This window comes from Hetaerina americana, unplaced genomic scaffold (genome assembly GCF_022747635.1).
Source record: "Hetaerina americana unplaced genomic scaffold, ioHetAmer1.1.p SCAF_2, whole genome shotgun sequence".
NCBI classification, from domain to species: Eukaryota; Metazoa; Arthropoda; class Insecta; order Odonata; family Calopterygidae; genus Hetaerina; species Hetaerina americana.
The window spans coordinates 70,052,697-70,069,040 of NW_027286763.1; the positions used below are offsets into that span (position 1 = coordinate 70,052,697).

At 37.8% G+C, this 16,344-nt stretch overlaps 1 protein-coding gene across 1 annotated transcript in view; it reads left to right on the plus strand.

Moving 5' to 3' along the window:
- The first annotated feature begins 752 nt into the window (after positions 1-752).
- LOC139687917 (uncharacterized) overlaps positions 753-16,344 on the plus strand; it is a 29,214-nt gene continuing 13,622 nt past the window's right edge. The window contains exon 1 of the mRNA XM_071585262.1: positions 753-1,139. Coding sequence (XP_071441363.1) covers positions 1,076-1,139 — 64 coding nt within the window. The 5' untranslated portion in view covers positions 753-1,075. The remainder of the gene's footprint in view (positions 1,140-16,344) is intronic.

The window sequence follows — 16,344 nt, forward strand, 5'->3', positions numbered from 1 at the left end:
GATGGAGAAATCAAGGAAATTTTCCATGTTGACTTTTACTCCATTCCAAGAACGAGGATTTTCTTTCACGACGCATGATAATGCTGACGATGCCAAACGATTTCGAATGTTTATGCTGCACGCTCTCGTTCACCGATTCCATTTGATCCCTGACCACACTTCTTCGACTTTGACCTTGTATTCGTCCGCACCTCCTTCCTCCTCGTCAACTAGTCCGCCGCTTTCCTCATGGAAGCACTTACCTAGACCCTTCTCGTGAACGGTGGGTTTCACCCGTAAAACGCATGACTTTTCCCCGCACCTCCTAGCCCTATAATTATACATCTTCCCTTGCGTCAGTTCCCTGTCTTTAAAGGCGTCTTGTCTGCCTTTTGCCATCCCCCCGACCCCACCTCTACAAAGTGCTCTCTCCCCCCCTCGCCCCCTTCTCTCCGCACCAACGATTCTGGTGCTCCCCTCCCAACCTCACCCCTCATACGCCGGGCTGGGGCCGGAATGGAGTTCACGGATCCTAATGGGTGTAAAAAAACAAGAGCGCCTCCTCTTTCAGCGCCCCACTCACCCCTGATCACTCCCTTCCCACCAAACCTTCCTCACCCACACCCTTCTCAATTCGCTCCCACCATTTCGTCCTAACCATCTCCCCAATCCCCTTCCCCCAATCTTTCCCTCCGCCTCCCACCTCTCTCTCTCTCTCATCATTGAGCGACCACCCCCTCCCACCCTTATAAAGGCACGGCAACGGGTTATTCACCAACCTATACCCAACAGACTCTCCCGTGAGACCAAGCGAGGAGCATAAAGGTGAAGAGGACAGACTTTACAAAGCGTTCTCCTCGTGCCGCTAGCTGCTTTCCGCGGTCGCCCCGCGCAACGCTTTTGCTGTGGAGGGACAGTAGGAAGGGGAGGAACGCTGAGGGAGAAGGGGAGAGAACTAGAGAGGGAGAGGGAGATCCTTTTAAGAGAGGGAAGTTCGAGTGACCAGAGCTAAGGAGAGAGGAGACCGGAGCGAAAACAACACTGAAGAGAAGAATTCGTCGCCGTCGCGCCTGACAGCACCACATCCGCCGCCAACATGCGTGCTCACTCAGCTCTTCTTGTCCTGTGCTTCGGGGTGGTGGGACTTCTGGCCGCTCCAGGTGAATATGACGTGCACTGTGAGCACATGTACCTGGCGGAAACAAAAATCGAGTCCAATCGGGGAATCGTAGGCGTGGTCCGGTGGGATATAAACGATACATGAAATGAGTAGCCTCACTCTAAAATGCACCCATCTCTCACAAGGAGCTCTGGAACTTTCGGAGCTCTGGGAGTTCTATTAACTTGATTCTTTCCATGGTGACTTCATATGTAATTTAATTTCCTTAAGTTCTTCTTAGCATCACAATTTTTAACTGTACTAAAATAATTGTTTCCAATATTTTAAATCACTGTGTTAATGTTTATTTACTCTCGACGGGATCCATTTCATGTGCCATATATTCAAGTCATGTACATTTATTATGCGTACCTTTAAAGGTGGTAGGTACAATTTAAGTTCAATGAATCGTCCCGAAACTTTCGGAATGTAAACCGTAGGGAAAAGTTCCCAAGTATTTATCTAAAATATTCTGGTGCAATTTTTTACCGTCATATTAACTTTTAACTATAATAAATGGGATGTCAAATATTTCCCCCATTTTTTTCTCGAATCAAGTCTTCAGCATTACAAACAAATATTTCTAAAAAATTCTTCTCATAGGCATATTTTACCCCCCAATTTTTTCCACATGATATATTATATTTTGGGAAATCGAGCACCATTATCAATCAAATTTTACTCATTGCTAGCCTTAATTTGAATATAAAATATTGATTTCAGAATTCAACATAATAAGCATACTTCAAGATTTTGTATTTTCTACGGTCATACAAATTCGCTGCTTTAAAAATCTGTGTTAAAGTTTCTGTGTTTGCACGTATACTTATGCGTGTACTTAATATATGTATGTACGAGTATGTATGCCTTATACTGACTAAGAATGGCATTTGATTTAGAGGTATGAAGTGCCTTACTATGACCAGCTCAACTTCGTACATGTCCGATTTATTTTTATTAAGTTTAAAGACCACTTATCTTGATTATCAGCAAATACGAGTTACCGTGCATAAATTTTTGATTTATCTTTCAACTCTCTTTTTACGCTCTTCCTAATAAAATGGTTTAAGCATGCTTAAACGGATGAACATAAATCTGTTAATTAGAACCCGGAGTAAGTTAAAGACAACTTAATACAAGGAAAAATATAAACATTTTTTCACTCTATAATGATCATTGTCGAAAAGAAAAGTTACATCATAGTCGATCATATGAACTGGCTTTGCATATGCAGGAAAAAGGATAGATTCAGATTATGGACTAGGCAAACTTGAGAAATACAACGCGGAGGGGTCATTTTCACGACAGAGGTAGGAAAATAAAGATCTAGTTTTAAAGATCGGGAATGTACGAGGAAAAAACATCTCCGGAAAAAATGCCTCTTTCCCAAACGCTGTTACGAATCTAAATCCCTGTATGCAGCGTTGTGAGGACCCTATGAAATGAAAACTTTCTTAAACGAAACGAAGATGGATGAAGCTCTCGGGCTAAAATTCTCCAATTGAGAAAACAAACATGACATCTATTTACTCCTTAGAAAAGGGGCTGTGGAAAATTTCCCAACAAGCGATGTATCAAGTGACAAATAGTCCGCTCTTATGGTGCCACTGCTTCCGATTGCTGTTGGCTTTTAAACGATAGGCAGTTTGTAAATGACTAAGTCGAGACTAATTACATTAACTCAGATAATTTTTTAACTTTAGCGTATGCGTGTTTTTATTTTCAGGTTTCCGACCCGTTCAATTACTGACCATTCAAATTCCAAATCCACCGACCACATTTGACTAAAAATTGGCCTTTTCCAGGCTTTCCTCTTCAAGGTGTCAAACGAAAAGTAGACGCAAGGTCAGACTGAAAACAGTGTGATACATCATCACAATTGGCTTGTGTGAAATAGCCTCTAGTTCCCGAAAAAGTCAAAACCAACGCTAGTTGACTTCCTATATAGATGGCCTTGATACTATGACGATGGCCAAGAAAACACTTTCTAAATCTGCGAATGCTCTCCCGAAATAATAATTTGTACATACTCGTATGCTATTTTGAGCATTAATTAGTAGAAAAAATAATGTCCAGAACTATATATGCACCATATATTTAAAGCATAAGTACTTATAATGAAACTAACAATCATATATCCTCTTTTTGCATCTCATGAGTGTAATTACCATATTTAGAACAATTTAAATATTCATTTCTCTTGAATTATATTGAAATGAGATCAAAATCATTTATTTGGAATTTTTCCCTTTCGTCATGCATCAATTTATTTGAAAATACTAGAGTTCTACTCAAGTTTCCGGGCGGAAAAGCCACCAGCAATAAATTCATTTGTTTCCAACGCATGGAAATTCTGTTTTCAAACAATACATCCAGAATTGGCTGTGCTAATCTTATAGCTTATTCCGTTGAAAAATGTATTTCACCTGACATTTAGTTAATCGTTACTTTTGAATTCTTCATTTCCCTACGCGTCTTACTTTAAAGCATCGATTATTCTATCCTTTTATTTTTCACTTTATTTTATTTTATGTGGAGTAATAATTTGCCATTTCCATTATTGAATATTTATTCAGTACATAATCTGGATAATGTGATGAAAGACTCAAAACAGAGGTTTTGGGTACTATTGTATGAACAGAAAGTTCTCCGCAAATTTGCAGCGGTAAATCTTCAATCAACCTTCCGAAATAGCGGCTTCTATCTCAGACATGAATTTTCCAGTCATCTTCCATTTAATTTACATCCAGAAAAAACCATGCCAATAAAAAACTAAATAAACCAAAATTCCTAAAACTAAAACAATTCCTGCAATTATTTTTAGTATGAATTTATTTCTTAACCTATTGGGCTTGATTTGCACTACTATTGTATGTGGCTGATATCACGAGGCTCTTGCATCATCTTGTATTCACAGGAAAAATACAGTAGGTAATTTTAATGTAACGCTGAATTTCACCTTAGACAATCGTGAAATTTGTTTAAGGTAATTGAATTTATATAATACTCCCGATCGTCGTCGAAATTCATGTTTATTCCTTATTTGGCACGTCATTTTATGAATATTTTGGAGCACTAAAGATTAACCTAAAGCTGATCAATGATTATGGAATACGAAAAACCGAATGAGAATATATCGAAAAAAATATATTATGGATGTTAAAAAAAAGGCCATATCATTGAGCCGGGTGGTCTCGTTTGTAATCTGATCAAGTTCCAAGATTGCGCTCTTCTTATTAAGGTACAATGACTCGATGGGTGCGGTCCGAACGGGATCGAGTTTATTGTCCGACCGTACTCCTCAGATCTCAAGGCCAAGCTCAGAAGTTCAAATGACTAAGAGAAATCGAACTTGATATGTTCTGTCATTGATATCATTTTGAAATCAATGACTGAGAACTTTTCTCTTTCAATACCTGTTGAGAATCTGAAATTTTTTTAAGCACACCAAATTTATTGACCTCAATCAAAGTGAATTTAAAATTAATTCCTAAATGCAAGTATCTATCTTCATATATCAAATACAGACGGCGTAAATTCACATTAAATTTAGATCAACGGTAAAAATACTGCCTAGCTAAATTTTTCTATCTATTTAAAACGACTAATTGAATTTTCTGAATTTAAAACAGCCATAATTTTAATAAAAACTTTGTTTAAGCTGTAGTGAATCGTTGACAAAAATTAAATTATATTGATTGGGATAATTTACGTCCAAATTTTGTCATTAAAGTGCACTTTTCTTAATATTTTGCATCGAATTAGATGCCTATGGCAATCAAATACAACTAAGTAAGGAAATATTTATAAACCAACGTTTTAAAGCCATCATATTGAATATATCAAATACTTTTACTTCCAAAGAGATCGTTAAATATTTGATTTGATATACGTAAGTTGCCGTAATAGAGTGAGTCGTACTTAATCAAAACAGAAATATTAATTTATTTTTTCATTATGAACTGCATGGTTTGCATAAAATATATCAGGAAATGAAAGATAGATTTATTTCAGATATTGCTACAATACCTAAAAATTCCCTGAAGTAGATCCTTTGAGCGGTGACACCCTTTTGCCAGTGGATTTTTCACGACTCGAAGGTTCCCTGGTTGGCGAATTCCAAAAGGTCCTTTAGGGCGCGCGTGCGAGCCTATTTGATGGGACTTAGGGTTCCTTGACGGTGTACTTAGAGGGAGGGTTTCACTTTTTGGAATAGATTAAAGAAATAAATAGCCTGCTGGTGCCAATACGGGACTGTAAGGGTGTCGGGAGATCGTCGCGTTGCGTTGTAGAAGGTCTTCGCAAGCAGGCAATCGACTCTACTTTTGATCGTCCGTCAAGACCTTCGGAACAAGTTAAACGCAGATCATTCGCATCGCAAAATTTTCATTGATAATAGTGGGTTTGGTCATCTTATCAATACGATCTGCGCTAATGCCCACACTTAACCGACGGTCTGAATTCAGCACTTCACGTCCGCGTCAGGAAAAACTTATTACCGTTTTTTTTTAGAAAACCTATATTGTTAGGCGGACGCCTTAGATTTTCGGTAATGTATAAGAAGTGTTGATGGAATATTTGAAAGTGATAATGATGAATTTGGTTGCTATTTACTCAACCTTTATGTTTTAAATAATAAAATATATTCAACATGCGAAGTCAAGGCGTTTAGCGTTATCTGCTAAAATTAGCCGGAAACTTCAACGCCCGCATCTCCTGAGTTTCACCTTGGCGTCCAAACCGTGATGAGTTGTGCCATAGTGAAGACAGATAGCAGGCATATTCGGCGTAAAAAATGACGTAATGCGTTTTGGAGTGAATGTCAGATAAAAATAGAGGCTGAATATAAATGCGGGCAGACAACTCATTGTCAAGGTAAAGCGATAAATTTTAGAGAAAATTTTAGACCACAACAATTTTTAGAGGCTTGTGAATACTGAAAAATATGTATTTTATGCGTATTTTTAAAGATTACAATCTTATTGTATATTTTAAAAATAAAAAGGTTAAGTAAAAATACTAGCCATATGCATTTGAGTAAGCGGCGAATGCCGGTGTGGGTGGCAGGGAATTGAAAACCAAAGAGAGTAGGAAGGGAAGGGCTAATGGAGATGAAGAGAAAAAGCAAGCTATGACGACTCGAATGCCATTAAGCATATAAAAATACGATGCACACACACGACCAGGTGCATGTTTGCTTGTTGGCGAGCTCTGAGGTGCATATCACTGATGACATCTGCTTTTAGATCGCGCAGAGGAATTATTGAAAAGATACTCTAAGCCTTTATCAGAATAACTAACCCTCCACCCTATTTTTCTAAGTTCTAGATCCCAGATTACACCTTTTAATTTAAAAGTATTTTACAGAACTAAATATGCATCAACATAACGAACAATCACTTAAAAACTTAATCTTATAAGTTTGATATTTGAATAATTACTTAAAATTTTTCTGCTTGTACAGATCTTAATTGTGACTAAATATTTAAAGCTAAATTTGTCTTATAATTGATCATCACTGAATACATCTTAATTACTCTTCTTTAATTAGAATATTAGAAAAAAGATTCAAATATTCGTTATAATTGTTACTTGCAAAATAGAACCCTAAACGTGTATACATATGACCTTTTTAAGAACATTTCTCACGCTAACTATGATACTGAATGTATTGCAATTCATGTGCGTTCTCTTTTATGTAACGTACATTATAATGAACGTATTTGGAGACAAATGTAATGAACTGCTAGAATGAATGAAATTGACTTTTTTTCTCGCAGTTGGAAGCTGATTTGTAATAAAATTATTAATGGATTTGAAAATGGAGGCAAATAATCGAAAGAAATATCTCCTATTATAATAAGAGGAGAAAGATTTCATTTTCCTGGCCTTCTTCCTGTAAGGAGAGAACTACTTCGAGGGAATTACAAACATAACTAATCAACGGTCAAATATTATTTTATACAATCTCATCAAAATTAAAAATGTGTAGTTTTTCAGAAGCCAAATTAATTTTTTTTTAAATTATTTGTACTATGGTTTATAGTAGTAGTTTTTAGGGGAGGCGACCGACAGCTAAGGTCATTTGCGCCATAGGGGATGGACAGGAAAGGATGAAGGGTGGAGAGAAACTCGGCGTCGGCATTAGCCTACTCTTTACGAAAGGCGCCAAGGGGTCCGCAGCTTAACGTCCCATCCGACGGACGCCGTACTCACTCAAAGTGCCCTCCACAAAGCACCTCAAGTAGGGATCGAGATACCTCTGAAAAATATTCAACACCGCCGGGATTTGAACCCGCGCCCTCAGGGTGGGAAGCCAGTACGTTAGCCCCCGCACCATCTCGATCCCCCTATGGTTTATTAAATATTTTATTTTCAATGGGCGATTTGCGGTTTGTTATTACTAAATACTACATTCCGAGTTATAAATATCAAGTATGTGGATAAATTGGTAAGTAGGTGCAAAACCTGATGTTAACTTTTTGCCTCATAGTAATTCGTACATTTCTAGACAGATGAAAAACTCTACGATATAAGGTTAATTATAAGCCGCATCGTAATGGAAATCAAAGTAATAAGCATAATTATGTATTGGTCAGAAAATCAGTTAATAAGATCCCAACCTACCTCCTGCATCAATTTAAATAAGTAACATTAGAATGGAAAAAAATATTCTTCTCAGGGAATATTCATTTGATTATAGTTCATTTTAAGAGTTATATTAATGTGGATGCATATTTTAAAAAGTATTATAAGTTAGGAGCGGAGATATTTGAAAATAACTGCGTAAAAATTAGTAGCCAATAAAATGTTTTTAAGCTAACCTTCTAGTACTTGCACTTTACATGTGTTGATTGGAAATATGTTTTTAAAGTTGTAAAATAACCCCCCGTGTAGAATCACATGAGGTTAATTGTTGGAAAACGTGTTTACACCTCAACTGCCCAATCTAATCCTAAAATGTCTTGAATCACATCAAAAATTTCCTAAAAATTACTTTAAATTCTCCCGCACTCTTCTGAACAGTGCTGTTATCAATGGTCTACGCTTAAAAGTGAATATTTTAATACGCAGTTCACGGAAAATTTTCCAAAGAAAATAATAGAACTCGTCTCCTGGCGTACTTCCGAAAGAATTGTCATGTCTCCAAGGGGGAAGTTCCGATTGAAATTCGTGTTTTGTCGAGGTAAGACCTTGTCAACAAAAGCTTTTTCGAACCACAGAAGTTACCATTTTCCACAACACCTTTCTAAAGGTGTTTGAGTAACATTTTTGTACACATGTGTACGGAGAATTACTATCTTTCGGAAAGTAGCAACAGTTGTACATTCAGCAGACGCAGGAATATGCCTATTCGTAATCTCAGATTGACTTCCATTTTTTTATTCTCCGCTACTCTATGCTTAAAGCGTGTTTATCCCTAAACAGAGAACTAAATCAATTTTATTTTAATATTCAGTTGAGTAATTACTAAGTAGTTAACTATTTTATTTTTGGATTCTTTTTTTAATTCAGCAAGATATTCTCATTGTATGATCCCTGTTGTAACCGTTCAATATTACCGATATTATTATGGTTTAGCGGGTGGTTATGTGAGTATCGAGAGTATCCTAGATCCTTTCACAATAACAATCTTATTAGTCGTAATCTTATAATAACCGAGTAGCTTATATTCGTTTTTATATGATGAAGTTAATGTCCTGTGTAACGCGTAGAAAGTTCGGCCAAATACTTTGTTATAAACCATATGTTGGGAAAATGGGTTATATAGTTATTAATTTGTGCAGAAAATACAAGAAAAATTGCAGAATTCGACTTTTTGCTAAGTTTTTTCGTTTCTAATGACACTACTCATGAAGTAGGTATTATGATCGACTAATGAAGTTGGTAATATAATAGACTTTTGCAAAAAGTCATGGTTCTATTTAGGTAACTATTTTAGTAACACTTCCACATTTTCTGAATAAACTCTTTGTCTAGTTTTCTCAGGTCTATGACAATATAGTTGCACGAAGCTTGCAGTTATTTTTCAGGAGATGCGGAGACGCTTCCGCGAGTATTTTAGAATTTGCCAGACAAGGGTTTAAGGTCGTGAGCCTCCCATTGACTTGGGCTCGTTTGGATACCAGTCACACCGTACTTGCATTTACATGTGTACGAGGGCACAGAGGGAGGAGAGAGACAAGGGTGGTGAGAGAGAGGAGAAGGATATGAGAATGGAGGTGCCGGATTGTAAGTCGACACATTCCCATGCTCCCGCGTACTCGTGAATATGAATTAGAGGCGGCGCCACTTTCGCTGTTGATTGTATCCGAGGCGTCAAAAACGTATTTGATGAGTGTTTAAAAAAGAACAAAATAAGACGAGCCATGGCGAGATAAAGAGATTTATGATTTGGTAATTCGAGAGGAAAGGATAAGATTCGAAACTCTTTTCTTATTGACAGCAACAAGTACGGATAAAAAGATTACGTCTGATTGATCAAGAGGGTGTTGGTTTGACAGGAGATATTCCAAGAAACTTCAGGAATTTCTGGGCGAACTTAATGCAAGTGGCAAGCATACTTGCCTTCTAGAACTAGCTTCCACTCTTGGGTCCCGTCAGCGTGTGATACTTGAATAAAAGATAGCAGCAAATCGAGTGAGCTATCACCTGAGAAAAAATTCGGGTGAATTGCTGAGAGCATATTAATTTCGCTTAACATTATCCCCACCTACCTTCATAATCGCGGATCCTATCTGCCAAAGATTATTTTTTGAGAGTAATTGACGTAAATTACCTCTGAAATCGCTCACTTTTGAATCTGAGAAAATTATTTAGGTAAAAATGAATTTCTGTGAACAATTGTTCCAGAATGCACAACCAAAAGAATTAATTACAGCTCTCCAGGGTATTCTTATTCTTATTCAGTTATCAGCAAAGATTACCACAAAAGATTATGTTGATAATCAAAAGTTTTTTTAAGAGAAAACTTCTTATACGAGGTCCGCTTCTCTGGCTTTTCTAGATGGGGGTGATTTGGTGAGAGCTGCGTGATGTAACGTGATGTCCCGTTACGCGGCTGGTTATTATTGTTGGGCATCTAATTGACATTAACGAGGGTTCGCTTACAATGTTATTGGTTTCAAACCCCCACCTACTCCGTCTTCAAGGGTGTTAACTTGTAGTGGGGGTTGTTAGTCACCCTTCGCGCTACGGTTGTTAGCCACTTTCCCTTCAAGGTTTTAATCAGAAAAGCGCTAACTCCTACTATAAAAGAGATACAGCTCATCCTTCGTAAAGAGACCGACGGTGGCGACACCCGTGCCAACTATATTAGCAAATACTAGAAATCAACAGGTTTCCCTGCATGTTGTTATTGTTGTTTTGTTGTGTTTATAATTGACGTTAAAATCAATGGGATTGCTTTCAATATATCCACATTTATTAATTGTGTTTTGTGCTCACACATGACTGGGTTTGCTTTGGGAGATTATCAGGTATTTTTAAGGGATACTATGTTAATAAGTTTTTCTTCATATTCATCAATACCCTGTGAGCCACCAAAAAGGTGTATTGCAGGGGTGTGTGTGTTGTTTATATATATATATATATATATATATATATATATATATATATATGTATATATATATATATGTGTGTGTGTGTGTGTATATATATATATATATTTATATATATATATATATGTATATATATATATATATAATGTGCGGGTCGCGGTAGTCCAGTGGGTAGAGTGTTGGGCTGCTGACCGGAGGGTCTCGGGTTCGATTCCCAGGGGCAAGGCAGTCTGGGCACCTGCAGTTCCACCCTAGCTATGTGAGTTTTTGGGTACCAGGTGTTCCTGGGAAACCATAACCGGCACAGGGAAAGGGACTGGCCCCCCCACCCTGATGTGTAAATTTCACACGCCATCGGGCTTTGTTCTGGGTGAACTCTACCATCACCTACCAAACCGACCTTCGGGTTGATTACTGTGTTTATGGTTTTTTAATATATTTTATGTATGGATATATATAATATTAGAATAAATTTACATGTATATGTTTCAAAGTTTATATGCATATATTATGTTTATATATATGTACACACATCTGTGTTGTATAAATTATTTTTTTACCGTTTTTAAATAAATACATAGTTCTTTAGATTAAAAGATGACGTAAAAAAAGAGGGTTTTAAAGCTTCGTTCGTGCCCCCGCGCGTCCCAGCGCAACTACAGTGACGACCTCTTACACTTACGCCAGATCACGCGTGTATACGCTGTTGCCCGTGCGATCGTGGCTGCACATATGTGCGTCTGAATATATATAGTTTTCCGCGATATTGAGAAATCGTTTGAAAAGATCAACTGTTACAGGGGTGGGGGCTGATGGAATGGTCGAGAGAATCGAATTTCCTAAATATCAATACGACCTAGAGGTAGATGAGTCATATATCCAGGTCAGGTTTTCCATTCTGTCGGCAGTACCCGAGACTGCCACGTTTTTCTGGTAGCTTTTCGTACCTCGGCCATTTGCATATTGTATTTATTGCCGTCATTACATACAGTTCTCTCTACGTGGTCATGAAAGTGAATAGTCATCGCGGTCCAATGACATTGTGTTTTTCCCTCCAACGTCACTCTCTGGAACAGGATATAACTATCTCGCTGACAACTCCCTGCCTTCAATATTTTCTTGAAGTAATTCATCGCGCGAAGACACTCACCAAATTAACGAGATAATTTTTTCCACTCGTTATAGCACGAGTAGCGCAATGGAGGTATCCCGCGATCGCTGCAATTTCCATGCCTTCATATCATTGCATTCATATCAGAAATAATCGTCAAGGGATGAATTCGTAATATTTACAATTAAACACGCATTAGCGTAGCATACACCGAACCGATGTTTCATAAATTTACATCCTGTTTATTGGTATTTATTCTAACCATTTTGTATTTTTAAAAGGATTTATTTTCAAAATCTGGCGTATTCACAGATTTCATAATATTCCCTTCTTACCGAAAAGAATTATATTAGTGTCAAACAAGTTTTTGAAAGTGGCTACATTTATTTGCAAGAGTATTTTGGGTTCTCTTGGAATAGCTGATGGAAGCAAATACTCTGTGCTCAGAAACAGCCTGCCATGCATCGTGAATTTTATTAATAATGACAAATGGCTTTACAGATCATTCACTAAGTATGTTCCACAGTACACTATGCTCAAGGGACAACACCTTTCCTCGTAATTCATTGCAGTACGAATCATTTTTAATCTTACTTTTAAACCACGGCGACGTTAAAACGAGGAAAATAATTCATTAATACTTGTTGTTTAATGAGTAATCTGATTTTCCACCCATTTTTCAGGTGGGTAGGCAAAGCTTGAAACGTGCTGTTTTAGTACGTGATCAGGTAATGTGAACTCTTTCCCAGCATGCCAGAGTTTTTTCTTTTCTATATCCCTCATGCGAATTCAAAAGGATAGACTTGGCGAGGGCAAAGCCAATAGGGTTTTAGGTCAGGAATAGTCGCACGCGAGGAAAGAGAAACAAAGAAGACTGAGTTGCCAAAAACAATTTTTCGAGTCGTCCAGACAACGGTATTGCAACCTCAAAAAAATAGACTACAGTTCATTTCCAGCAGTGATATATTCACATCACCCATTCCCAAAGTCAGTAAGGTGCGGTTACCGTTGCCAAATTGGTATTTTGGGCCACCTTTGGCATTAAAGGGTCTTCAAGGTGGGACCCCTGAACATGTTGTCCTTTTCTAAACGAATATCATAAGTAGTCACAGAGATCCAAAATAATTAGCATATTATTCGGTAATGATGAATATTTTACACACCTTGCCGGAACAAAGCAAACAATAGAATGACATTGGTTATTAATTAGAAATAATCTACCTCCGTAGCCTTATAGTTTCTTTCCGTTATCTTACGCATAAATGGGTTTTGCGTTTTCCATTTACATTAAAAAATAGAAAAACCTATCAAAAACTACTTTTCTTTACTGAAATTGAATAATTTTTAAATTCCTTTAACCCAGATTTTAGTGAATAAATTTCTATATTTGATCAAACCACGTTAACAGCTCATTTTGTGATGATATGGAAGTAAAAAATCGATGGAAAAATAGATTGAATATCAGCAATTAAATTTTTGACTATTTTATTTCAGTGAATATTTTTTATTGTTACTCTGTAAAATTTCAATCAATTCTGAGGTCAGAAAACTTTGTGTTCGGAATAAAAGCCAAAATTTAATTCAGAATATTTTTCCGTACCGCGAGCATTTTGTTCGTGGGGAGTAATGGAAGGGATACAAAGCGCACACCGTGCAAATTTTTGTAAAAGCAGTCGTGGCTCGCTATCGGTGTTGGAGGGGTGCCGAAGGTGGTCGTCGACTTGACCGTGAAGCTTATAGTCGTGAGACCCCAACCTCACTCGCTCCTATCTTCGAGAAGATCCGGATGTTTCTCATCTCATTTCTCCGTCTTCCCCCAACCAACGATTCACTTCCAGTACGTACATTATATTCCACCTCGAGAGGTTTATTAAGGAACCCCAACCGCTCCGTCGTTCTTCGGAACCGAAAAAGAAAACAAATCGTCCCCGTGCGATTTGTGAGTGAATAAAAATTGACACGTCAGAGAAAACGTTGTAAACGAGTCGTCGAGAAACACCGGTGCGGGGAATCCTTTTTGGCCCGTAGGTGTGAGTTGCCGCGAAAATACTGGTTGGACGTTGCCAAATGGCAGGAAAAATCATGCCGATAAACATTCAGAAGTGAAGAACATTGTAATGGGTTTCGTACCAAACTGCAATTGATACATAGTGAAGTTAATAATTGACCAAAATACAAGCCGAAAGAGTAGAATTATATTTTGTCGATAAAATTAAATGGATACAATTTAATTATAGTCAATTTTCAGTGAATATGTTGTTAGTTGAATAAAGTGTCATATAATCCCTTTGTATATAACTTATTTATATCAATTGATTATTACGGAGGAATCACGAAAGAAATTCTGGTTTGGTAGATTAGAAATGAGATGAATCTCGCATAGGAACTATATAAGTCGTATAGAAATGGGATTCATAAATTACTGTTATCATCATACCAGCTTTCAAAAAATTCTATGATCGTAAAGAGAATCTGTATATATTCATGCTTCTACCTACGTATTTAATTGAATTCAGTAATAAGATTCCAGCAAGTTTATTCTTAAGCAGAATGAAAAAGCATTCAATCGATAGTAATTATTATTACCGAGAAATGCATATATTTTGCCTAAATCATTAGACTTTGAAAACCTTCTTAACGTCGTTTTGATAACTAATACAAAGAATATTTCCACACTTGACAGAACTGAGTAATATGTCGCCGACAAATCTCTGATTCAGGTGTACCATACACATACATCCTCGTGTGCAATAAAATATATGTGCCCGATTTGTTCTGATTCCTTAGGAGTGAATCCATAGAAGGCTATGGGCTAAGGTTTTGAAAAAGGGTTGAGAACTAAAGCAGTTGCCTATCTGGTGCCTACATTGCTCTCTTTTAAATAAAATTTTAAGTCCCATCTAGAATACTTGACAATCGAAGTGCACGACGCAGGTACATTCAATTTTCTCTCAACCTGGAATTACAACCAAATGGCAACTTAGATTTTTACATTGTCTCATTAGAAGAAATAAAATTGTCCTGACTTATAGCATTTTAAATATTAAAGTCTGACCTACTCCACAAATAGAAGTGTTCATAATATTTTAAAGAAAATTGCAGTTATGAAGAATTGTCACTGTTTTTTGGCATCTTTTTTATTGCTTTCTCTGGGACTCATTTTCCAATGGAAGCGAAATTATAAATGTCATTTTCCGAGAATCTCTGGATATTTCCTTTTAATTGGTGGATGCGTAACAGGCGTATCCTTTTCCCTGGCTATATTTTTGATAACAAAATACTCGGTAGCGTTCGGGTAAGGAATTCAAAAACCCGTTTCCATTCACACTCCCAAGATAAGAGCAGAATGTATGTGATTCGTAAAGTTGAAAGAACATCAGGCGCCGTTCGTCCTCCCGTTCAGAGTTGTGCCACGCGAATGAGAAACCAAAACGCATTCCAAGGCGTCCGACAGATTTCGATTGTCACCCATTGTCTCTGCGCGTGGTCCCGGAGTGTGAGGAGGGTGGGGTAGCGACTGGCGGATACGGCATACGATCGTGTTTTATTTTCTCCCCTCGAGCGTGTGGTTAGGCCACAAGGTAAACCCAAAAGGAGGAAGAAAAAAGAATTCGACTCCATCCGTCCATCTCTCTTCCCCGAAACGAAGGAGCCGCGGATGCAACTCGGTTTCTCCCACTGGACGTCAAACGTTACCGCGTGTGACCTCGAGCCGTCGGCGGGTCTCTACAAAAGCCAAAGCACTTAAGTACGTCGGTCCGTGTCCGGACCGTGCGTGCTTCGATTCGGTTGAGGGGAGAGATCTGCGATGCGGCGGATCAAATGGAAGTCTCACGAGCCGCTTCCTCGTTTAGGCGGCGGATTATCCGTCGAGATGGGGCGGATCCACGCGTGGGTGACCACAATCCCTGATTGCAGAGCCGATGGCTACTTGCTTCCCCTTGGACATCCTTTGCTTAATAAAAAGGAGGAACTTGATCCCACTTCGTTCCCAGAAGGCTAAATATACTCGTCACTTCTTAATGTGTCATGCGTACCAGTCAACAAATAGATATCAGACTCCCCTTTTCTCAATAAAATGTTATTCTAAAGAATTTATGAATTAGAAAACTCATACCCCAGCAAATTTCGTCATTTTCTTTCGAAATACTCTGTCCTTGGCGTAAGTCAAACTCTGTGGTAACATTTATCATATGGCAATTCATGGAGGTTTTGTCCCTCATTTACCTTGCGTCAGAGTGCAATAAAATAGATATATTCTAATGAAGTGGACGACAATATGACTAAAAACCCACGTAATGTAACCCACGTCCAGCCAGCCAGATATTCTTCCAGACTTCGAAATTTGACCCGACTGCAATGAATCTTTGCTCTTTGCTTACATTTATAAATTAAATGCTTTAAATACTTTTGCCTAAATCCAGGCTACAAGGGTTAGCAAGGAATTTTACAGAGTGCTTTGTGTAGATTTTAACATATATATGCTATGGAAAAAATCTCTACACTTCTTTGGGATTCATGGGAGTATAAACGCT